Genomic DNA, 25,302 nt, shown 5'->3' on the forward strand with positions numbered 1-25,302 from the left:
CCATGATAGCTTATCCACGTGTCCACATGCACGCCAAGTTTCAAGGCAATCCCATCATCCCCTGATTTTTGGCGAATTTTTGAAAATCGGGCACCCCATTCACACCCCTTGGGATAGCTCCGTCAATTTGCATGTTAGAAACCTCAAACTCAGCACCATGAGAGCTTATCCATGTGTCCAGATGCACGCCAAGTTGCAAGCAAATCCCATCATCCCCTGATTTTTGGCATGGCTTAACTCACCCCAAATTGTCCCATTCTACAACTACGTCAATTTGCATGTTTGAAACCCCAAAGTCGGCACCATGATAGCTTATCCACGTGTCCACATGGACGCCAAGTTTCAAGGCAATCCCATCATCCCCTGATTTTTGGGGAATTTATGAAAATCGGGCACCCCATTCACACCCCTTGGGATAGCTCCGTCAATTTGCATGTTAGAAACCTCAAACTCGGCACCATGAGAGCTTATCCATGTGTCCACATGCATGCCAAGTTGCAAGCAAATCCCATCATCCCCTGATTTTTGGCGCGGCTTAAACTTTTTAACTCACCCCAAATCAAGTCCCATTCTACAACTACGTCAATTTGCACGTTAGAAACCTATCCTTTGGTCCCATGACAGCTTACCCATGTGTCCCCATGGACACCAAGTTTCAAGGCAATCCCATCATCCCCTGATGTTAGGGGAACTTTTGAAATTTGAACACTCCAGTATGTCAGGGATTTAAAGTTGCAATTGCAGACAGCTCAATGGGGCCAGTTCCAAGGCAATCCCAACATGCCACGAGATAACCCTAAATCTTCTGGCACATTTGAAAAAGGGATTATTGAACTTGATAAAGTCTAAGTGAGCGCAGGAAGGACTTCTCCCCTGAGTCAAAGCAAGACACATACACCATCGCTGCAAGGCGGGAAGGGGAGAAGGGAGGGAAAGCAGGCAGGCAGCATGCATTGTAGTGCCGCAAGGATGGCTTGAGCACTAACGCATAGCAAACCAACCCATAAGTGGGCGCAAAGTGAGGCAAAGATGGCTGGTTCTTTCTTTCTAAGCCAGCAGTTACGCCTTGAGGGGCACAGAGGAGGACGACTGGGAGCAAGCGTGCCGGAGGGTGCTGGGCACGAACCGCAAAGCCCATCTCCCAGGCACCAGGCGGGCAGAGCAGGCGAGGAGTCAGTCCTGGCAGATGCCCCACCACAGCAGCACCCCGGGGGAGGCGGGCAGACAGGCAGGCAGGCATGGGTTGGCGGGCCCAGAAAAGCTGGTACCTTGCACAAGTAAGCCATAGATCTGCGGGGGAGTCAGTCCCAGCAGATCCAGCTACCTCACAAGGACGGCTCCCAGGCAGGCGGGCAGGCGCCTCCACTGTAGTGGCTGTGCTCAACTCGGCGGGCGCACTACAAGACGAGTTGAAGTGAGAGCTCACTTCTCAGGAAACGTAGTGGCTGTGCTACGGGAGATCGGTGGACTGCTGGAGCTTAGCTTTTTCTCTGAGGGGAAGTCCATGAGTTGAAGTGACAGCTTGCTTCTCAAAGACAGGGTTACAGCGGAAGAGGGGTGGGACGAGACCGGGGAGAGAAGCTCGACCAGTGACTGCTACTAATCCCCACATCCTGGAGGACCACAGCATCCCACACAAAGTGGCTGTGGTGAAGTCAATGGCTGTCATGAGTTGAAGTGAGTGCTCACTTCTCAGGAAAATTAAACTGTCCGTACACACTAAGTGGCTGTGGTATGGGCGATCGGTCGACTGCTGGAGTACCACCCGCACATAGGGGAAGTCCATGAGTTGAAGTGACAGCTTGCTTCTCAAAGACAGGGTTACAGCGGAAGAGGGGTGGGACGAGACCGGGGAGAGAAGCTGGACCAGCTTCTGCTACTAATCCTCACCCACATCCTGGAGGACCACAGCATCCCACACAAAGTGGCTGTGGTGAAGTCAATGGCTGTCATGAGTCGAAGTGAGTGCTCACTTCTCAGGAGGAAACTTAAACTGTCCCTATGCACTAAGTGGCTGTGCTATGGGAGTTCGGTGGACTGTTGGAGTACCAGCCGCAATTGGGGAAGTGAATGAGTTTCAGTGAAAGGTTGCTTCTCAAAATCAGCACACAGATCAAGGACTACATTTGATCCCCGAGCTATCTAAAGGGTGACCCGTGGACTGCTGGAGTTTTCCTCTGGTTCCCGGTAGCTGGGATGGGTCTCGGCTTCTCAAAGCCATGGCACTGCTGCATATGCAGTGCAGCTTCTCGAAAGAGAGCTGTCCCACGGAAAAACGGTGCATTACTGGAGCTTAGCTTTTTCTCAAAGGGGAAGTCAATGAGTTGAAGTGAAAGGTTGCTTCGGAAGTCTATGGCTTTCATGAGTTTCAGTGACAGCTTGCTTCTCAAAGAGGGCGTTACAGCGGAAGAGGGGTGGGACGAGACCAGGGAGAGGAGCTGGACCAGCTGCTGCGACTAATCCTCACCCACATCCTGGAGGACCACAGCATCCGCAGTAGTGGCTGTGGTGAAGTCAATGGCTGTCATGAGTTGAAGTGAGTGCTCACTTCTCAGGAAAATTAAACTGTCCGTACACACTAAGTGGCTGTGCTATGGGCGATCGGTGGACACCTGGAGTACCACCCGCACATAGGGGAAGTCCATGAGTCGAAGTGAAAGCTCACTTCTCAGATAACTTGAATTGCGAGACTGGGGAGAGACGCTCGACCAGCTGCTGCAACTAATCCTCCTCACCCACATCCTGGTGGAACAAAGCATCCACCAAGAAGTGGCTGTGGTGAAGTCAATGGCTGTCATGAGTTGAAGTGAGTGCTCACTTCTCAGGAGGAAACGTAAACTGTCCCTATGCAGACAGTGGTTGGGGAGAGAGGCACGGCCAGCTGCGCCTCGACCGTAGGGGCTGTGCTCAAGTGTCTGAACTTGGAGTCGAAGCGAGAGCTCACTTCTCAGATAACTTGAATTGCGAGACTGGGGAGAGACGCTCGACCAGCTGCTGCAACTAATCCTCCTCACCCACATCCTGGAGGACCAGAGCATCCACCGGAGTGGCTGTGCTCAACTCGGCGCACTACAAAACGACAAGTGGCTGTGGTGAAGTCAATGGCTGTCATGAGTCGAAGTGAAAGCTCACTTCTCAGATAACTTGAATTGCGAGACTGGGGAGAGACGCTCGACCAGCTGCTGCAACTAATCCTCCTCACCCACATCCTGGTGGAACAAAGCATCCACCAAGAAGTGGCTGTGGTGAAGTCAATGGCTGTCATGAGTCGAAGTGAGTGCTCACTTCTCAGGAGGAAACTTAAACTGTCCCTATGCAGTCAGTGGTTGGGGAGAGAGGCACGGCCAGCTGTGCCTCCACCGTAGGGGCTGTGCTCAAGTGTCTGAACTTGAAGTTGAAGTGAGAGCTCAAAATTGCTCCATATGAGACTGGGGAGAGAAGCTCGACCAGCGACTGCTACTTATCCCCACATCCTGGAGGACCACAGCATCCCACACAAAGTGGCTGGTAAAGTCAACGGCTGTCATGAGTCGAAGTGAAAGCTCACTTCTCAGGAGGAAACTTAAACTGTCCCTATGCACTAAGTGGCTGTGCTATGGGCGTTCGGTGGACTGTTGGAGTACCAGCCGCAATTGGGGAAGTCCATGAGTTGAAGTGAGTGCTCACTTCTCAGGAGGAAACGTAAACTGTCCCTATGCAGACAGTGGTTGGGGAGAGAGGCACGGCCAGCTGCGCCTCGACCGTAGGGGCTGTGCTCAAGTGTCTGAACTTGGAGTCGAAGTGAAAGCTCACTTCTCAGATAACTTGAATTGCGAGACTGGGGAGAGACGCTCGACCAGCTGCTGCAACTAATCCTCCTCACCCACATCCTGGTGGAACAAAGCATCCACCGAGAAGTGGCTGTGGTGAAGTCAATGGCTGTCATGAGTCGAAGTGAGAGGTCACTTCTCATTAAACTTAAACTGTCCCTATGCACTAAGTGGCTGTGCTATGGGCGTTCGGTGGACTGTTGGAGTACCAGCCGCAATTGGGGAAGTCCATGAGTTGAAGTGAGTGCTCACTTCTCAGGAAAATTAAACTGTCCGTACACACAAAGTGGCTGTGGTATGGGCGATCGGTGGACACCTGGAGTACCACCCGCACATAGGGGAAGTCCATGAGTTGAAGTGACAGCTTGCTTCTCAGGAGGAAACTTAAACTGTCCCTATGCACTAAGTGGCTGTGCTATGGGAGTTCGGTGGACTGTTGGAGTACCAGACGCAATTGGGGAAGTGAATGAGTTTCAGTGAAAGGTTGCTTCTCAAAATCAGCACACTGATCGTGTCACCCAGAGGACCACAGCCTGTACGTAGTGGCTGTGCTGAAGTCAATGACTTCCATGAGTTTAAGTGAAAGGTTGCTTCTCAAAGGCGAGGACTTGCCTGTTTCATTTTCGCAGCGAGACAGGCAGCTGCAGTAACACTCACAACCACACACACAAGGACAGCTTTTGCACAGAGGCTCATGAGTTCAAGTGACAGCTTACTTCTCAAAACCATACTTCGGGATCAGGGAGTACGTCTTCCACTCCCAGAGCACTCCAAAGGGCGACCCGTGGACTGCTGGACTTTACCTCCCTCAGTTGGGGAAGTGAATGATGAGTTTAAGTGAAAGCTTGCTTCTCAAAGACGGGTTACAGCAGAAGGGGAAGAGGAAGAGGATGAGACTGAGGAGAGAGAGAGAAGAGAGCATCCACTGTAGTGGCTTTGCTAGTGGCTGTGCTACGGGCGATCGGTGGACTGCTGGAGTACCTCCCGCACATAGGGGAAGTGAATGAGTTTCAGTGAAAGGTTGCTTCTCAAAATCAGCACACAGATCAAGGACTCCATTTGATCCCCGAGCTATCTAAAGGGTGACCCGTGGACTGCTGGAGTTTTCCTCCGGTTCCCGGTGGCTGGGATGGGTCTCGGCTTCTCAAAGCCGTGGCACTGCTGCATATGCAGTGCAGCTTCTCATAAGAGAGCTGTCCCACGGAAAAACGGTGCATTACTGGAGCTTAGCTTTTTCTCAAAGGGGAAGTCAATGAGTTGAAGTGAAAGGTTGCTTCGGAAGTCTATGGCTTTCATGAGTTTCAGTGACAGCTTGCTTCTCAAAGAGGGCGTTACAGCGGAAGAGGGGTGGGACGAGACCAGGGAGAGGAGCTCGACCAGCGACTGTTACTTATCCCCACATCCTGGAGGACCACAGCATCCACAGTAGTGGCTGTGGTGAAGTCAATGGCTGTCATGAGTTGAAGTGAGTGCTCACTTCTCAGGAGGAAACTTAAACTGTCCCTGTGCAGTCAGTGGTTGGGGAGAGAGGCACGGCCAGCTGTGCCTCCACCGTAGGGGCTGTGCTCAAGTGTCTGAACTTGGAGTCGAAGTGAGAGCTCAAAATTGCTCCATATGAGACTGGGGAGAGAAGCTCGACCAGCGACTGCTACTTATCCCCACATCCTGGAGGACCACAGCATCCCACACAAAGTGGCTGTGGTGAAGTCAATGGCTGTCATGAGTTGAAGTGAGTGCTCACTTCTCAGGAGGAAACTTAAACTGTCCCTGTGCAGTCAGTGGTTGGGGAGAGAGGCACGGCCAGCTGTGCCTCCACCGTAGGGGCTGTGCTCAAGTGTCTGAACTTGGAGTCGAAGTGAGAGCTCAAAATTGCTCCATATGAGACTGGGGAGAGAAGCTCGACCAGCGACTGCTACTTATCCCCACATCCTGGAGGACCACAGCATCCCACACAAAGTGGCTGTGGTGAAGTCAATGGCTGTCATGAGTCGAAGTGAGTGCTCACTTCTCAGGAGGAAACTTAAACTGTCCCTATGCACTAAGTGGCTGTGCTATGGGCGTTCGGTGGACTGTTGGAGTACCAGCCGCAATTGGGGAAGTGAATGAGTTTCAGTGAAAGGTTGCTTCTCCAAATCAGCACACAGATCAAGGACTCCATTTGATCCCCGAGCTATCTAAAGGGCGACCCGTGGACTGCTGGAGTGTAACCTCCCTCACCCTCAATTGGGGAAGTGAATGAGTTTCAGTGAAAGGTTGCTTCTCAAAATCAGCACACTGATGGAGTCACCCAGAGGTCCACAGCCTCTATGTAGTGGCTGTGCTGAAGTCAATGACTTCCATGAGTTCAAGTGAAAGGTTGCTTCTCAAAGGCGAGGACTCGCCTGTTTGCTTCTCAAAAAACCATACTTCTGGATCAGGGAGTACGTCTTCCACTCCCAGGGCACTCCAAAGGGCGACCCGTGGACTGCTGGAGAGAGGCAGCCTGGCTAGTGGTGGTGGTGGTGCCAGGCATTGCCTTGCCCCCTGCTTGCACCTCACCTAAACGTGCAGTCAATCATGGACAAACGGTTGTAAACCGCCCAGAGAGCTTCGGCTGTGGGGCGGTATATAAATGTAATTAAATAAATAAATAAATAAATAAATAAATGGAGTCTTTTGGAACTGGGTGGAAAACTATCCGGATGAGTTGACTAAGCTGTACCGGACGCCACAGAAATGAAATGAACTCAAGTGCGGTGCTTTGCCCTCACATTCAGTCACACACACGCACGGTGACAAACTCTGCCTAGTGCCTACAGAGAAAAAACCAGCCTGCCTGAACTGTAGTGTGCCTGCCAACCCAAGGAGGGGTGGAATTAAAGGGAGCCTGCCTGTCACTCCCACGAGGGCTTGAGGGTGGGGTATCCCAGCAGGGGGAGATTGCCCTTCAGAAAGACCAGCTGCTCCACCAAGTCCGGCTCCAAGCGAGAGCGGTGAGGGGTCACTATGTCGCCCGCCATAGAGAACACCCTCTCGCTTGGAACACTGGTGGGTGGGCAGCTGAGTCGATCCATGGCCACCCGCGCCAGGTCCGGCCAAATCTGAAAACGGGATGACCAGTAGGCCAGGGGGTCCATGGAGGAGTCCTCGATGGGCTCTGACAGGTAACGCTGCACGGTGGTTGCAGCGTCATCCTGGCTGGTGGCTGGGGAGGGTCTCTGCCCAAACACGGTGTGCAGAGCCTCTTCCCAATACCCCTCGCCTGTGCTGCTGCTGGGAGGGATGCAGGTGAGGCTGCTGCTGGTGCTGCTGGTGCTGCTGCGGGGAGGGGTGGCCTGCTCCTCTGCCTCACTCTGCCCCACCCTCTTGGCCCATGCCGCCCGCACTTCGCCCACCAGCGTTTCCACCCAGTGCTGCCTGCTATTTGGCCCACAAAGCCCATCCTTCACACGAGGGTCGCACATGGCTGCCAACATGTGGACCCTGTCGGTTTGGATGGGCTCCAGCCTCCGCGTCACGCCGTCCCTCAGCCTAGTCACCGCTTCGCGGACCTCGGGCTCGAAGCGCCTGCCGGTGACGGGATCCCTGTACTCCAGAAAGTCGCCCATCTGTTTCTGGAGATGCCTGCATACAGGGATCACCTGGCTGAGGAGGGCAGAGCTTTTGCTCAGGGTCTCGGTGGCGTTCAGGAACGGCTTGAGGACCGCCACCAGCTGGGACATGGCGTCCCACTGCTGCTTGCCCAGGTGGTGGACGCCCATGTCCCTGACCCTGAACAAGTCGTGGATGGCACGCTGTTGCTCCACCATCCGCTCCAGCATCAGGTAGGTGGAGTTCCAGCGTGTCACCACATCCTGCACTAGCCTGTGCTGCGGGAGATTCAACTCCTCCTGCTTCTCCCGCAGCAAGCGACTGCCCTTGACGCTGTGGTGGAAATGGCCTGCCACCTTTCTGCAGCTCTCCAGGAGGTTACGGATCCCGGACAGGGGACCGAGGTTGGGCTTGCTGCTGCCCATCCCAAGGCCATCCCTCACCACCAGGTTCAAGACGTGCGCGATGCAGCGGACGCCCTCGAATCCGCCGTCGCGCACCGCCTTCACCATGTTGGCTCCCCCGTCCGTGACCATGTAACCGCGGGTGACCTTCTGCCCAGCTAGCCACCCATCCACCATGCGGTTCATGGCCTCCGTAATCTCCCCTGCCGTGTGGGACTGGTCCATCACTTGCGTGTGGAGGAGGGCCCAGCAGTAGCCCTCCTTGCCAGTCCCTGTAGTGCTGGATCCTTCCTGCCCCACGGCTGCCCACCAGTGTGCCGTCAGGGACAGGTAAGCGTGCACTCCGCCCTCGCTGGACCAAATGTCCGAGGTGAAGTGCACCATCCGTGCCTCTGCCTGGCACAGACGACCCAGCACTAACTCCCTGCAGGAACGGTACAGGGAAGGCACCACCCGCCTGCTCAGGGTGGTGCGACACGGCAGCTTATAGTATGGCACCACAAGCGCCATCAGCCTCTTGAAGCCTGCGTTGTCGACGAGGCTGAATGGCTGGTCGTCCAACGCCACCATCTCACCGATTGACGTGGTGATCTGGGAGGGCGTTGGAAAACGCCATCTTGTGGTTCCATACTTCCCCCACCCCATTTTCGGCAGGGTTGCCTGCCTAACCCTTGTGGGGATGGGAGATGGAGAGCTGAGACTGGAAGTGCCAGCAGCAGCAGCAGCAGCCGCCGCCTTCGGCTTTCCCCTGGAACCAGTCGCCTTGCCCGCCTCTTTCCCCAGCAAGACCGACTGGTGCTGCCTCTTAAGATGCATCTTCATGCTGCTGGTTCCATAATGCCCTGTCGATGAACCCCTGCTTAGGCTGAGTTTGCAGTGGCGACAGACAGCAAAGCGGGGATCCGCTCCCAACTCAAAGTGGTCCCACACGATGCTTGTCTTTCGTTTCCGTGGTGACACCACCAATTGCCCGCCTGAGCTCTCTGGTGTTGCCACAGAAACAGGGGTGTGGGATGAGACTGGGGAGAGAGCCTCGGCCTGCTGCTGCTCCTCCTCAGCCCCCACATCCTGGAGGCCCACCGCCTCCTCCTCCTCCTCCCCCCCTCCACTGTGCTGAGGACCTCGTCTAGGTCCATCATCGGGCTCGTGGGCTGAAAGGAGAATGAAGGAGTTGGGGATACTCCTCCTCCTCTAATGGCACTGCTGCCACGTGCCTCTTGCAAACGGGCACTTTTCCCATTCCCACCCTCAAAAAGAGAACGCCGGGCACAAGTTGCAGAAGAGAGTGGCTCTGCCTGCTGCTTGTCCTGCTTCTGTTTTGGAGCAGTCAGCCAAGGAGTTGCCCGTTTGAGTTTCACAGGAGGAGAGGAAGCCTGCTTACTGCTGGCAGACTGAGCCTTGCTGCTTTCAGCACGCCTGCTTCCTCTTTTCATGATGACTAACAAAATATTAATACTACTAATACTATGTATAAGGTACTACTAAGAATATGTATAAGAAGATATAATATGTTTAAATGTAGGGAAATGGGACAAGAACAATAAAATATACTACTACTAATATGTATGAGAATATACTAATATATATATATATATATCTACTACTAAGAATATCTACAAGAATATAATAATATGTTTAAGAATATTACTAATAAATGTAGGGAAATGGGACAAGAAATGGGACAACCACTACTATAAGAAGAACAAAATATGAATACTACTACTACTAATATGTATGAGAATGTATACTAATAGACTACTAAGACTATGTCAAAGAATATAATATAATATGTTTAAGAATAGGGAAATGGTGTGCGTATGCTTTCCCCAAAATGCTCAATCTGTGGCTGCCTGTTGAACTTGACAAAAGCAGCCCACTCTGTCCAAGTTACACAGAGAAGAAAAAGAGAATCCAATTTTTTTGGTATATTTGGTATATAGAAGATAGAAGGAAACACAATCAGGATTTAAGAGAGGGGAGGGGGGAAAAGAACCAACCACTACTATAAGAAGAACAAAATATGAATACTACTACTAATATGTATGAGAATGTATACTAATAGACTACTAAGACTATGTCAAAGAATATAATATAATATGTTTAAGAATAGGGAAATGGTGTGCGTATGCTTTCCCCAAAATGCTCAATCTGTGGCTGCCTGTTGAACTTGACAAAAGCAGCCCACTCTGTCCAAGTTACACAGAGAAGAAAAAGAGAATCCAATTTTTTTGGTATATTTGGTATATAGAAGATAGAAGGAAACACAATCAGGATTTAAGAGAGGGGAGGGGGGAAAAGAACCAACCACTACTATAAGAAGAACAAAATATGAATACTACTACTAATATGTATGAGAATGTATACTAATAGACTACTAAGACTATGTCAAAGAATATAATATAATATGTTTAAGAATAGGGAAATGGTGTGCGTATGCTTTCCCCAAAATGCTCAATCTGTGGCTGCCTGTTGAACTTGACAAAAGCAGCCCACTCTGTCCAAGTTACACAGAGAAGAAAAAGAGAATCCAATTTTTTTGGTATATTTGGTATATAGAAGATAGAAGGAAACACAATCAGGATTTAAGAGAGGGGAGGGGGAAAAAGAACCAACCACTACTATAAGAAGAACAAAATATGAATACTAATATAATATGTATGAGAATATATACTAATGGACTATGTGAAAGAATATAATAAAATATGTTTAAGAATATAAATGTAGGGAAATGGGACAAAAAGTGTGTGTATGCTTTCAAAAGAAAGCTTTCACAAAAGCAGAACAGTCAGGCTTTAATACAGGGAAGGGGGGGGGCAACCAACCCAACCACACACTCCAAAATTCAAAAATAAAGTTTATATTAAATCAAAGTAAGGGGAAAACACAGGGCAAACTAAGCTACAAGTCAGAAAGAAGCAAACAAACACACACACGCGCCAAACTAAACCTATCCTAATCTATCTCCAAAGTCCAAAGCAGGAGCACTAACTAACTAAGTGTTCCCTCCACGAACGCCAACCCACAAAGAGACACAAAACAGAAAGTTCTCAGGGTGGGTCTGCCTTAGTCCCCCCTCCAACGCTGGGATTGGAGGAGGATGCTTTCTGAGGAGATCAATTCTCATCAGGATTGGGAGTTGAATGTGCCTGTCATCGCTTCCAAAAAAATAAAAAAAAAAAATAAAAAAAACCCAAACCCCGATTTTTAAAAAAATATTGCACGTGAACCACAGCACGCAGAAAGTTGAGAGTGGTCTCAAAATGACCCCCATCCACGACTCTCTGTGCACAAGAATTTTCAGAACGATAGCTTAACCCCCCCCCCAGTTATCCCCGATTCTTTCCCTCAATGCAATCCTATGGGCGAAAAGCCGAAACGCAGTTTGAGCCGCGCGGTTGACCCGATTTTTAAAAAAATATTGCACGTGAACCACAGCACGCAGAAAGTTGAGAGTGGTCTCAAAATGACCCCCATCCACGACTCTCTGTGCACAAGAATTTTCAGAACGATAGCTTAACCCCCCCCCCCAGTTATCCCCGATTCTTTCCCTCAATGCAATCCTATGGGCGAAAAGCCGAAACGCAGTTTGAGCCGCGCGGTTGACCCGATTTTTAAAAAAATATTGCACGTGAACCACAGCACGCAGAGAGGTGAGAGTGGTCTCAAAATGACCCCCATCCACGACTCTCTGTGCACAAGAATTTCCAGAACGATAGCTTCAAAAACAACGTAGTTATGCGCGATTATTTGCCGCAATGCAATCCTATGGCGAAATGTTTTCAAGATGGCGACCGGAGCGCTCCGCCTGAACTCGGAGCTCCGAAAAATGGTCGCTTCTCTTCGCCTTGCTTCTAGGGGGTCCGCGGTCCGCTCCTACTCCGCCTCTGGGTAAGGCGGAGCAGGCCAATCCGCTACTGCTTCTACGCTCCTAATCGGAGCGGAGCACATCCCTAGTTTGAATGTTATTTTTCCCAAATGGCATTTTTGTATGAAACTTGTTGGGGGCCACATTTGAAACAGTGGGCATGACCCCAGCCAGAAGTAGGTGGGGCCAGAGCTAAACATAGCTTGAGGCTGCAATCCTATGTAAGTTTAGACCCTCCTACAATTCCCAGCATTCCACAGCCTGGGGCATGCTGGAAGTTGTAGGACTTTTCCCCCCTGTCTAAACATGCAGAGCCTTATGTGGCGCAGAGTGATAAGCGGCAGTTACTGCAGCCGAAACTCTCCCCACGGCCTGAGTTCGATCCCAGCGGAAGCTGGTTCTCAAGCAGCCGGCTCAGGTCGACTCAGCCTTCCATCCTTCCGAGGTCGGTAAAATGAGTACCCAGCTAGCTGGGGGAAAGGTAACCACGACTGGGGAAGGCAATGGCGAACCACCCCGCTACAAAGTCTGCCAAGAAAATGTCAGCGAAAGCAGGAGGCCCTCCAGGAGTCAGCAATGACTCAAGTGCTTGCATGAGAGGTCCCTTTCCTTTCCAAACATGCATAAGATTGCACACTGAGTTATGGCTCTTAACTTTGTATGCATGTATTATTATTATTTTAAAGCCATTTGCATTCAGGCCTTTTCCTTTCCCAGCTTGTGAAGATTTCCTTCATCAGTGTTATAGTTGGGTGATAAAACAGGATGGAATAAATTATATCAATAAACTGGACTGGGACCAGTGAGTGGAGAGCATGGTTGGTCTCGATTGAGAAGCCTGGAGGTCCACCTTTGGCCCATGGGTGGAGGTCCAAACTCCTGCTCTAAACGTTGGCTCAGCATAGAGCAGGATGTGTTAAGAGATCCACTATTAAGGCTTGTGCTGATAGTTATTCACACTAGAGGCCTCCTCTTCCATGCTGTCTGCCTCTTGTCTTTCTCTCTCTCCTGCACAACCCTAATGCCCAGCCCCATAATTTCTCTCGTCTAACTCTGCTTCCCCCCAGCATTTGAAACCCCAAACCCACTCTTGTCTTCCCCCACTTCTGACTTGGTCTTTTTCCTTGCCCCAAAATGGTATTTGTGGTGAAACTTCACCACAACAAGTTGAATATACATTTCTTCTGATACCTTGGATTCAAACAAGTGAAACATTTGCAGCCATTATGTTTAGAGCACAACCCTATGAGGGAAAAAGAGTCCTAAAACTCCCATGCTGGTTGGGGCATGATGGGAGTTGTAGGAGTCTTTTTTGTCTAAACATGCACAGGATTCCGCCCATAGAAACCAAGTACATGACCTGTTTTGGACACTCCAAAAGAGGGCTCCACGGATGCAAGGAATTGTGATATCACCATTACATAGATTTAGACAAGAATGGGTCCAGTTAACTCCCATCATATTCTATAGGACAAAATATAGGAGAGTGAAACAAACCAAGTCAGGGATTGAACTTGTTAAATTCTGTATCCTCTGGGCTTTGGGAAAATAAATGAAAGTCTTCTTCTTCTTCTTCTTCTTCTTCTTCTTCTTCTTCTTCTTCTTCTTCTTCTTCTTCTTCTTCTTCCTCTTCTTCTTCTTCCTCCTCCTCCTCCTCCTCCTCCTCCTCCTCCTCCTCCTCTTTCTAGAGTTGGGCTTGAAGACGTGGCCCTTGTCACCAGGACTTTGAGCCCTGCCTCTAGGTTCTTTCAGGCTAGCTTCAGCTGAATGGTGGCAGCCTACCGTGATTCTGTGTGTGTGTGTGTTTGGGGGGGGGGGTTACAACAGGGGTGCAGAACGTCTTTCAGCCTGAGGGCCAAATTCCATTTCAGAGAAGCTCCAGGGGGCGAGAGGCACATTCCAGCTAGGACTGAAGGGGAAAGGGGTGTGGTCAAAATTACCATCATATTACAACTTAAAGCTCTTACTGCTAGTAACTAAGGCTTAGGAGAGGCATCCCAACCACTTAGAATGGTGGAAACTGTGCACAAAAGTTGGGAAAGCACTAAACAATTATTGGTTGGGACAGCGGGGTTGGGGACAAGGGAAGGAGAGGCTGGCCGTCTGGGGAACACCAAGGGTCTGGATTGGGTCCAAAGACAGGACTGATGTGGCCCCTGAAGCCCTACCTTACCAAAGTGTTCCCCCACCCTCCCTTCTAGTGCTCAATGACGGAGCTCTATAGAATGTGAACATAGAAAAGAAGATGGGAATTTGGGAGATAAGGGCCAGAGCCAAAGTAACTCTAGATTCCAAGCCTCTACTTCTCCGTGAAGTTCACTGGGCAACACTCATGTCTCAGCCTCCCCTGCCCCACAAGGCTGTTGTGGGGAATCACACTTGGGATGGACAGATCAGTGTATTTCTGGTCCATGCCAGTTTCACATGTGTTCATTCATCAGTCCGTTCCATCCTGTTTCTACATTCGTCTGCATTTTTTTTAAAGCCGCACATAAAATCATATTTAAATACGTTTCGAACCCTTTTCCTTATGAAATGCACATCCCCCAATCTTCTCTCTCCACATCTGCATTTCTAAACACATTTTATAATAAAATACACATTTGTATATGCGGTCTGGTAACCGTTACTTGAGCTGGGAATTGCATTGCAAAACTCGGAGAAGAGGAAAACCCAAAGGACAACTGGGTTCTCATCCACACATTACTCTGGGAAGTGGAGATAAGATTGGGTTGCTTTGAAATTCAGACCGAATTAAATCCTCAAGCATCCCTGGAATGAGCTCCTTTGGAAGACATACAAATATATGGTGCGACCACACTTAGAATACTGTGTACAATTCTGGTCACCACACTTAAAAAAAGATATTATAGAGCTGGAAGAAGTGCAAAAGAGGGCAACTAAAATGATTAACGGGCTGGGGCATCTCCCCTATGAGGGAAGGTTACATCAACTGGGATTGTTTAGCTTGGAGAAGAGGAGGCTAAGGGGAGACATGATAGAGGTGTACAAAATGGCATGGAGAATATGGACAGGGAGGCACTTTTCTCCCTCTCTCAAAATACTAGAACCTGGGGTCATCCCATGAAACTGATTGGTGAGAGATCCAGGGCAAATAAAAGGAAGTATTTCTTCCCACAGCGCATAGTTAAATGATGTAACTCACTGCCACAGGATGTGGTGATGGCCACCAATCTGGATGGCTTCAAAAGTGGGTTGGATAAATTCCTGTAGGAGGAGGCTATCAATGGCTTCTAGCCCTGGTGGTTGTGTGTTATCTCCAATATTCGAAGCAATAAGCCTGTGTGCACCAGTTGCTGGGGAACATGGGTGGAAGGGTGCTGTTGCACCATGTCCTGCTTGTTCATCCCTGGCCAGTGGCTGGTTGGCCACTGTGTGAACAGAGTGCTGGACTAGATGGACCCTTGGTCTGTTCCAACAGGGCTCTTCTGATGTTCTTAAGAAACAATTATAGCTTCTATTGTCATTGTGTTTATAATTAGGAATCAGGATCAAAGCATGGCTGGTTGGGAAATGCTGGGAATTATTCTGTCTCAACATGCATAGAATTGCATCCCTAAGCGAGAGGGGGGAATCCACCCTGGAGAATGGCTGTGTTTGCTTCTCACTTCCCATTTCGAGCCACTGCAGATGCAGCAATAGGCATCGATCTCTTATTATTATTATTATTATTATTATTATTATTATTATTATTATTATTATTATTATTAATTTATTTATATAGCACCATCAATGTACATGGTGCTGTACAGAGTAAAACAGTAAATAGCAAGACCCTGCCGCATAGGCTTACAATCTAATAAAATCATAGTAAAACAATAAGGAGGGGAAGAGAATGCAAACAGGCACAGGGTAGGGTAAGCAGGCACAGGATAGGGTAAAACTAACAGTATAAAGTCCGCACAACATCAAGTTTTAAAAGCTTTAGGAAAAAGAAAAGTTTTTAGTTGAGCTTTAAAAGCTGCGATTGAACTTGTAGTTCTCAAATGTTCTGGAAGAGCGTTCCAGGCGTAAGGGGCAGCTGAAGAAAATGGACGAAGCCGAGCAAGGGAAGTAGAGGCCCTTGGGCAGGCGAGAAACATGGCATCAGAGGAGCGAAGAGCACGAGCGGGGCAATAGTGTGAGATGAGAGAGGAGAGAGAGGAAGGAGCTAGACCGTGAAAAGCTTTGAAGGTTAACAGGAGAAGTTTATATTGGATTCTGAAGTGAATTGGAAGCCAATGAAGAGATTTCAGAAGCGGAGTAACATGGTCAGAGCGGCGAGCCAAGAAGATGATCTTTGCGGCAGAGTGGTGAACAGAAACCAATGGACTGATGTGAGAAGAAGGAAGGCCAGAGAGAAGAAGGTTGCAGTAGTCCAACCGAGAAATAACCAGTGCATGAACAAGCGTCTTGGCAGAAGAGACAGACAAAAATGATCGAATCCTGGCAATATTATACAGGAAAAAACGACAAGATTTAGCTACTGCCTCAATATGAGGAATAAAGGAGAGTGAGGAATCAAATATAAAGCCAAGGCTACGAGCTTCCTCTTCATTGCAGTGAAGAGACCAGGAGTTGGCTGAATGTGCATTCCCCCAGCTGATCTCTTAACTGCCATGAAAAGCCCAGGACTTGTAGTACCGTATTTCTTCGATTCTAAGACGCCATCGATTGTAAGATGCACAACAGAAAAAAGCTTTGATTCTAAGAAATAATAAATGCACCCGTGATTTTAAGACACACCCCATTTTTAGAGATGTTTATATGGGGGGAAAAGTGCATCTAAGAATCAAACAAATATGGTAGCGCTAAGTCAGGGTTGGGAAATACCATGTTTCTCCAGTTTTTAAGAGCATAAAAAGAGACATGTTTGATCAGACCAAAGGCCTACGTAGTCCAGCATTCTGTTGGCACCGTGGCCAAACAGCTCCCTATAAGTAGCAGGACTTGAGCACCGTTTAGCACCCTCCCACTCATATTCTCCAGCAACTGGTTTTCAGAGGCAGACTGCCCCATTATACTAGAGGAAATATAGAGGGTTTTTTCTACATGGGGCTGCTAATCTGCTGTATCTACTTTCAGTTTAGTTGTGGAACTGAGACAGAAGCACTGCGTAAAGAGCATTTCCTTTCCTGCTTTTCCATTATATAGCCTCTAGGTGGAACTGTGGTATAGCAGGAAAAAAAATTTCTTTTGCTTTCACAAATAATACCACCTTTTCCCTGCTCAAAAAAAGTCATCTTGCTGAAAGTGCTGTTTAAAAACAAAAGTGAAACTAGAAGGTTGTATCATTGTCTAAAGAATCTGTAAACAAACATGAGTAGGGAATGACGAGTGCATAATAAATGCCTCATGTAGAAAAGCTAATAGATCCATCAGGTCTAGCAGCCGTTGATAGCCTTATTCTCCATGTCATTGAACTACATCTCCCATCCTCCCTGACTGTTGGCCATGAAGGCTGAGAATGATGGGAGTTAGAGTTTCAATGACATCTGGAGGATCACACATTCCCCACCTCTACTCTAAAAGGCCTTCAGTCACATGCTATAGTTTCTACTGCTTGCTTTAAGGAATCCCATCTCTATATTGCGTGGTTTGGAGCCCCATGTAAGCTCTTTGGAGTTCTTCAGAGGAAGGTCAGGTTATAAGTGTAATAAGTAAATACACTAAAGGAATAATTTCCAGAAATTCAAGCAGAGCCTGGGCCTTTTAATAAGAGTCTAGCACAGATGTAACCATTTCCTAGCTAAAAGAGGGGATTTTTGGAGGGTGATATTCATTCAGCTATCTTGTCCATCCCAAGCAGACCCATTATTTCAGAGGCGGCATCAAAAAGAAGTCCTACTTTAGGAAGTGGCAGGGTGCTTTTATGGGACTCCACTGATACAGGCACAGGGAATAAGATGGATACTTAGACAATCGTTCTGGATTAACTTCCACCCCAACAGCAGTTCAGGCTGCAGCCCTCTCTAGCCGAAGAGGTTAGCGGTCCTTTCTTGGCACCATCCACCCCAACCACAGCCGAGGTCGCTGTTGTCTCTAGCAGAAGGGTCCGGATTGGCTTTTTGGGCATCTTCAAGGTTGCACTGTTGAATATTTGCATCTCGTTGTTGGTCGTAGGGATTTCCTCCGGGCACTGAGTCCAACTTGTGTCCTCTGGTACCCAGCTGTAACATGTCTTATAGATACGTTGCTCCTCTTTGCCTGCTAACAGGTAAATCTTGCCTTGCCACTCAAGTGCGCAAGCAAAGGCCAGGGCCACTGGCAGCTCTGGTATACTGATTTCCCAGCTCACTCTGCCATTTTCATAGAGGTAAAAGCTCCCTTTGGTGCAGAAAGGGACCTCTTCGGTGGCCATCACACCATGGGCCAGGAAACTGCCCCGTTCCTCTGTGTATCCACCAAAAACATACATTCCGGTACCGACGGAGAGGGCAGCTGCTCCATAGCAGGCGAATTCCATGGGCACCTCAGTCCACCAGTCGGCATTTGTGTCATAGATGAGAAGGCCCCGATAGCTCTTGGAGGCCTTCCCCCCAATGAGGTAGAGCTTGTTTTTGAGCACGGCTGACGCAGGGTACATCAAGGCGAGGGGCAGGTTGGAGATCGGGGCCCACGCATTCTGCGCCACGCTGAAGGCCTCGGCAGAACACAGAGAGCCTGTGTCGTTGCAGCCCCCCAGAGCATAGAGTGTGTTGTTGCAGGCTAGAAAGGGATGCAGTGCCCGGGCTGTGGACATGGATGGCAGCTGGGTCCACTGACCGGTCAAGGAATTGTACTCGTGCAGGGAGTCGACAAAAGTGCAGTTGTCCTTCTGACCTCCAGACAAGTAAAGTTTGCAGTCCACGGAGGCGCATCCGGAATAGCTCAGGTATTTCAAGGGGGGCAGTTTTTCCCACTTCTCTGCACTTGGGTCAAAGCAGTGCAGGTAAGATTCTGGGCCATCCCCATCCTGGGTCCTGTTTTCATTGACCTCCACGCACACAAAACAGTCGTCGTACATGCCCTTTCTGAGCCCCCCGCTCTCCTGCAGCCTCCCGGCTCCGTCCAGCTCTTTCCACCTCAGGCGCACGTGCCTGTAATACTCTGCGATATCCGCCTGGACGTCCATGTGCTCCTCGTGGCTGAACAGCGGGAAGCGGATGTGTCCGAGGAGCTCCTTAAACAGCGGGAGGCGAGCCGAGGTGGCGGACTCCACCCAGTTGCGCACAGCCTGGTAGACGGCCAGTTCAGAGGGCACCTCCAGGCTGTCTGAGGAGATGAGTTCGGTCAAAGCACCGTATTCGAGGCTCAAGAAGGCATCCTGCTTCGCAAGGGGCCCAAAGTGTTGCTTGATGTAGCGCAAGGCCGCTTGGATCAGAGCGTCGTGGTTGTGTTGGTGAGCCAGGCTGTAAAGGCTGAGGCAATTGCTCATAGAGATGTTCATCTCTAGAAACCTGGCAGGGAGAACAGAGAACGAAACACACGGTTGCCAGTTTTAGATCAAGGCTGAGTGATTAAAAATTGTTTTATATGTTAGCTGTTCTTATGTTTTTGCTTTTAACATTTTGTATATTGGTTTTTAATGGATACTCTTGTTTTTATACTGTTGTTTTTATGTTTCTGATGGTTTTTAAATCTTGTATACTTTTTAATGTTTACTGTTTTAACTTTTGTGAACCGCCCAGAGAGCTTCGGCTGTGGGGCGGTATATAAATGTAATAAATGTTCAGTCTTTTTAATCTAATCTTTTTAATCTTTGTAAACCACCCAGAGAGCTTCAGCTATGGGGCAGTATATAAATGTAATAAATAAATGAATAAATAAAGTCTCCAGATGAAATCTGATTTCAGGTTCTGTCTATTTGAGACACAAGATCATAGTACCCACAAGAGGGCCTTTTCAGTAGTGGCAACACAGCACTAGAAGACTTTTTAATGACAGAAAGCAGGATCTCCCCCCCCTTTTTCTTTTTAAAGAACTTTCTTTCTTAGAGAACAATCCTATGTTCTTTCTTAGAGAACAATCCATTGAACCACCAGTTCAATGCCCTGCCAAGATTGTGCCAGCCAGGGCAGAGCATGTGCGCATGGGTGATGGTTTCCTCCCCCTTTTAATCCTTTTTGGGTGGGGGCAATAGCCATGCTTTGTAATTCCCCCCTCCCCATTGGGAAAATGAGGAGGGAAAATAATTATGCTGGATCGTGGGCTGGTGCAGTTTGTTTCCGTTGTCAGGGGCGTTTTTGGGGAGCGGGAGGGTTTGGAGCCAATTGTTCCAAGGCCTCTCCCAATCTGCCCAGACATGCTTCTCCCACCACAATGCCCATCTTCTCCCCCTACTACTGTCAGAGGAGCGATGGCAGAGGAGTGATGCTAGTATAGCTATCAGCTGCTACAACAAGGTGGCCTCTAGTGGCAGGCCTCCTTCTCTGCCTGCAAACCGCCCTCTGTCCATGGAACTCGGTAAATTTAGCCTGGAGAAAAGAAGGCGGCATGATAGCACTCTTCAAATACCTAAGGGTCCATCACACGTAAGAGGGCAAATCCTTGTTCTATGCAGCCCTGGGGGGCAGGACTTTTTCTTGTGGGCTTAAGTTACAGGATGGTAGATTTGGGTTAATCTTTGGAGAACATTTGACAAATGGAACCAATGATTTACTTGGGCGGTGGGCTCTCCACCAATGGAGGTCTTCAAGCAGAAGCTGTAGAGCCACCTGTCGGGATGTTCTAGCTCTGGATTAGTTTGGGGGTCAGACTAGGTGGCTCCAGAGACAAGATGTAACAATGGTACTCCATCTCCGTCTTGGAAACCTGAACCTTACCTGCCTGAATTCTATATATATTGCAGGGAAATGGCAGCCCCTGGGGAACCTACTGCTCAAAGCAACAGCGTTATGTTGGTTCATGGTAAGTCTGGACCTGATGTGAATGCACCAATGTGTTATTGCGCCTTAACATATGAAGATATAAGTAGGGGCACTATATCATCTGCATGGGAAACTGGTGGTTCCAGTTTCATTGGGGCAGAGATTCTATTCAGGGTTTTAGTTACAACCAGCCAGGAATCTAAAACGAGCTATCCAAAGTGCTGGACCCATTTTGGGGATAGGGTTAAGCATCTTAGACCTTAGCTAGACCTAAGGTTTATCCCGAGATCGTCCCGGGGTAGTTCCTGCCTGCTCCCAGGATCCCCCGTGTGTCATTTACATTAACAGGGATGACCCTGGGATGATCCCGGGATAAACCTTAGGTCTATCCTGGGATAGCTGGACAAGCATCTGTCGGGGATGCTTTAGGGTGGATTCCTGCATTGAGTAGGGGGTTGGACTCGATGGCCTTGTAGGGCCCTTCCAACTCTGCTATTCTATGATTCTATATGATTCTAGCTAAGGCCTTAGATAGCTCCTTCTGGCTGGTTGTTACTAAAACCCAGAATGGAACCTCTGCTCCACCGAACCTGGGTACACTAGCCTCCCCTGATCCTCTGTCACATCACAGATGTAACGAGGGATATTTGTACATTCTTGTGACAGTCACAGTCTCACAGTAGTGCCCCCCCCCCCAACCAGTGGAGTGCATTGCTGAAACCTTATTCCACCTGCGATACATCATATCCTTCCACTCTACCATAGGCTACCTTGTGCTGACTTTTGGATCAGTGTGGGTAAACATAATCACTTCCTTTTTAAAACAGATTTTAGAAAGTGCTGCAATGTTAATTCTAAAAAAAAATGGGCCATGATCCTATTCGCTGTACAATAGCTGCAAATGAAACACTTTCAGGACATCTCATATTTTGACGGATATTTATGTATGGGACAGAGAGGAAGCAGTACGTTATTATTTTGGGGTGCAGATTACCAATGAAAGGCACAGACCTATGCATGTTTAGACAGAAAAAAGTCCTACAACTCCCAGCATGCCCCAGCCAGTTGGAGCATGCTGGGAATTGTAGGAGTTTTTTTTCCGTCCGAACACGCATAGGATTGAGGCGTAGGCTGGGTTTTGTCACAGAAGCTCCCTTTAGTCATTGGTCTCTAGGGAAGTTTGAGAATTTTGTTTTGATTAATTTTTGATGCGAATTTGTCCCATTTGCATATCTAAAAGCGAACATAAACACGAACACATCTCCCCCCCGCCAGGAAAAGCTCAAACTTTGTTGCCAAACTTTGAAAAATGCACTTTTAAAAAGTTTTTTTTTTTTTTTTAAAAAGGCATTTTTACACTTTATTCTAAAGGAGAAATGTGTGCATTTGGGTGTACCTTGGACTGAAATGCACAGTTTTCTTTTTCAAACGAAAAACGTATTGCAATAGAAAAAAGGAGCAAGGCAATCCAAGAGACACGAGAGCCTTGCCTGAAAAAAAGCACTCGGATTCACATTCATTTTTTGGGGTGTGTGTGTGTGTGCAAATGGGGTAAATACTGATGTTTTACGGATGGAAATGTTTTTTGTTTGTGCACCTTTATGTAAAAACCACACATGCAGAGGGGGCAATTTGTGTTACCTTCCAACCATTTCTTTCAGAGGAAGAATCTGGAGCTTGCTAGCTGCTGTGAAGAGGTCCTGGGCGGTCTCTGCTGTGATGGAGAGCTCTTCTGTATAGAGATAGTCCAGCAGGCTGTGGAGTGTGGAGGCAGCCATATCCTTGAGTTGGATTTCCCCATTCTGAGACTCAAGGCTGGAATTGACGAAGATGTCTCGGAAATAAGGGCTCACTGATGCCAGTAGCATCCTGTATTTGGGAAGAAGGTGGGGGGATGAGAAGATTATCTGACCAATGGTTTTCCTCTGGGGAGAGGCAGCGGAGTGTGTTGTGTTGCTTCTCTCAGACCTCTCGTTGACTCTAGTTCTGGACTATAATTCTAGACCATTTTCAGGTTTACAACTGAGTGGCGCCATTTTGCAGTGGTTCCACTCCGGCCTCTCTGGGTGTTTACAGAAGATAGTGCTGGGTGATGCTACCCTACCTTGTGAATGGTATTTATCAAATTGATGTATTGTGTGTATTTTTATATATTTCTTTTCACAGTTGAGGCCCCATCACGGCAGTTCACAATTAAAATCATAAAAGCAGTTTGACATGGTTACATTAAAAAAACAAACCATCTATCATAATACCAGGCATAGAAAGCAGCTGCAGTTGAAATTACAGACCAACGACCTTATTCAGGTAAAAGCAGATTGGTATAGCCGGATGTTTAATGCCCATTTAAATGATGAGCACATCCTGTAGGAGGGAGTATCACAGGAACGGAGCCACTACTGAAAAGCCCCCCTCTCTCTCATGCCCACCAACCTGATGCATCTTAATGGTGGGTACATGAGCAAGGTCTCTCTGGCTGATCTTAGATCCTGGGTTCTTATAGGTGTAGGTGGTCCTGCACATAACCTTCCTATGGGATACTGCAAGGTTCCATGTTGACTATGGTTCCTATTTAATATCTACATATTGCAGCTGTGGGGAGTTCTCCACTTCGGAGTGTGGTGGCATCAATATGTTGCTGACACTGAGATGTATTGTTCTGTTCCATCAAACTAAGGAGCAGCAATCTCCACCCTGAGGGTGAATAGATTGAAACTCAAGCCAGAGACACTGATGGTTGGTAAGACTTTGGACTTTGAGGTAGGTGATTTACTTGTTCTGGACAGAATCATGCTCCCTTGGCTGTGTAAGTGTATGTATGAAGCAGGCCATAGAGCTGGAGGACAGAATCCATAGGTCCAATTTGGACCAAAAAATGATCTAATTCAACCTGCTTCCATGGGATGGTTATTATCTCATGCTCCCACACAAAACAACACAAATAACACTATACAGTGAAAACAGGTCAGGACTAATGCCTGCAAAGCTGTATCTGTATATAGGCACACGCTCTACATGGTACAGAGTCACCTATGACAAGGAAAGCTCCTTCCTTCAACACCCAAGATGACATCACAGAGTTGTTGAGACTCATATAGCTGTTTCAAGCCTACAGAAAAGAAGCAGAAAGACATGAAATCATAGAATTACAGAGTTGGAGGGTATCCTGGAAGTAAACTAGTCCAACCTCTACTCAATGGAGGAACTACAATGCAAGATTCAATTACAGCATCCCTGACAGAAGGCCGTCCAACCTCAGCTCAAATACTATCAGGGAAGGAGAGCACACTGTCTCCTGAGACAGTCTGTTCCACTGTTGAACTGCTCTCTTACCATTATGAAGTTTCTTCTAATGTTTAGCCCAAATCTGCTGCCTTGTAATTTCCAATCATTCGTTCTAGTTGAGCAACATTCGTCCCCTGGAGCAACAGAGAAGAAGTCTGCTCCATCTCTGAGGACCACTTGCGTACCTCCCCTTAATCTTCTCTCCTCCAATCTAAATATACCTAGCTCTTTCAATGTTTCTTCATGGAACATTTTCCAGACCACTGACATCCAAGGGTCAGTTTATCACTTTTGGTAACCTTGAGACTTACCCTGACATAAATAGGTTTCATGAGACCGTAGTGGTTTTTCTATGCCATCCTCTTCATCACTGTCCTGCACTGCATCCATGATCTCAGCCTCTAAAACAGGCTCAGGAACCACCTGGTCACTTCATCATGTTCATCTGCCTGGGAGTAGAACAGGACAAGGGCTTCAAAATATTTCACCCCAACCCAAGTCGAAATTCTTGAAAATCCAGGCTAAATTTCCCCCCCTTCATTCTTCATCTTGCCTTCTGAAATTGGAACTTTTGCTTCAAAAGAGCAACGGTTTTGGGTGCTAAAAAAGTTGTCACTAAATGTTGCAAATTTGGTCACCCATTTTCTGCAATGAAAGTCTTGACTGACCACTGATTTGGAGTTTCTCAGCGTCATTTGACCCATTTGTTTTGGACATTTGAATTTTAAAAATTGCACTTCCATTTTTTTTAAAAAAATGAGAATGTCTTGATAGTTAAAACATAAATATATTATTTATGGATTTCAATGTAAGCGTTTTGGATGTCAGCTCCACAAAACACTGCAAAGAGTGAAAAGTTATTTTAAAAGACTTTTTTTTTTTTTAAAAAAAAAAACACCAACCTCACTCTCTGTCTGTATTACCATTTGATCCTGTAAGCCAAAATGCCCCCTTCAAATGTTTCCTCCCTCCAAGGCCCCATATCCTCTGCTTTCCATTCGGTTCTCTAACAATTAGATCAGGATCCATTGGTAGATCTTTAGGTGATTTGCAGTAGATTTACAAAGGTTTCAGGCTCCCAATTTTTTAACCACATTGACCACAAAAAGGCTCTCCCCCACCTTCTAAATTAGGCTTCTGAGATGAAGAGAGCTTGTTGGGAAAACCAGGAGCAGATTTTTGTGTTATAGGAAGCTCAGCTCTGGTACTGAAAACAAATTCCTGGGTTGGGCATGTGCTCAGAAACACCCTTGTCTCTTAATTCTAACTATATGCATGTTTCCGGGAGCTGCTGTTTTGCACCTGGCTCCAACTGGTGGACTGAATGGTTCTAGGAAAATAGAAAGAAGATACCCCAAGCTTGAAGTCCGTCCACCCCTGCTCGAACTGCTAACCTCAGTCCCAGAGACAGGGCCTCAACCATTTCTAGACGTGCAGAGCATGGAGAACACAGGAAGACTAATAATGGTTGGCTTCCCTCTTAATTCCAACTGCTCCAACTGCCAATGGAAGGTTCTTAA

At 48.0% G+C, this 25,302-nt stretch overlaps 1 protein-coding gene across 1 annotated transcript; it reads right to left on the bottom strand.

The window, feature by feature from the left end:
• Positions 1-17,580: 17,580 nt before the first annotated feature.
• LOC134401969 (kelch-like protein 17) lies at positions 17,581-24,172 on the bottom strand. Its single transcript, XM_063131331.1, has 4 exons — positions 24,094-24,172; positions 23,528-23,606; positions 22,139-22,366; positions 17,581-19,087 (listed from the first exon to the last, which is right to left on the bottom strand). The coding sequence occupies exons 1-4, from the start codon at positions 24,170-24,172 to the stop codon at positions 17,581-17,583; spliced, it is 1,893 nt and encodes a 630-aa protein (XP_062987401.1).
• Positions 24,173-25,302: the final 1,130 nt, after the last annotated feature.

This window comes from Elgaria multicarinata, chromosome 7 (genome assembly GCF_023053635.1).
Source record: "Elgaria multicarinata webbii isolate HBS135686 ecotype San Diego chromosome 7, rElgMul1.1.pri, whole genome shotgun sequence".
Classification (NCBI taxonomy): Eukaryota; Metazoa; Chordata; class Lepidosauria; order Squamata; family Anguidae; genus Elgaria; species Elgaria multicarinata.

What these genes read in the sequence shown, in the direction of transcription:
- LOC134401969 (XM_063131331.1), bottom strand. Translation starts at nt 24,172, where the DNA reads ATGGATGCAGTGCAGGACAGTGATGAAGAGGATGGCATAGAAAAACCA. An exon ending in AGGAGCTTTCCTTGTCATAG is followed by an intron (nt 22,367 to 23,527) that starts GTGACTCTGTAC and finishes TCCCAAATACAG; the next exon opens with GATGCTACTGGCATCAGTGA. An exon ending in CTGAAAGAAATGGTTGGAAG is followed by an intron (nt 19,088 to 22,138) that starts GTAACACAAATT and finishes TCTCCCTGCCAG; the next exon opens with GTTTCTAGAGATGAACATCT.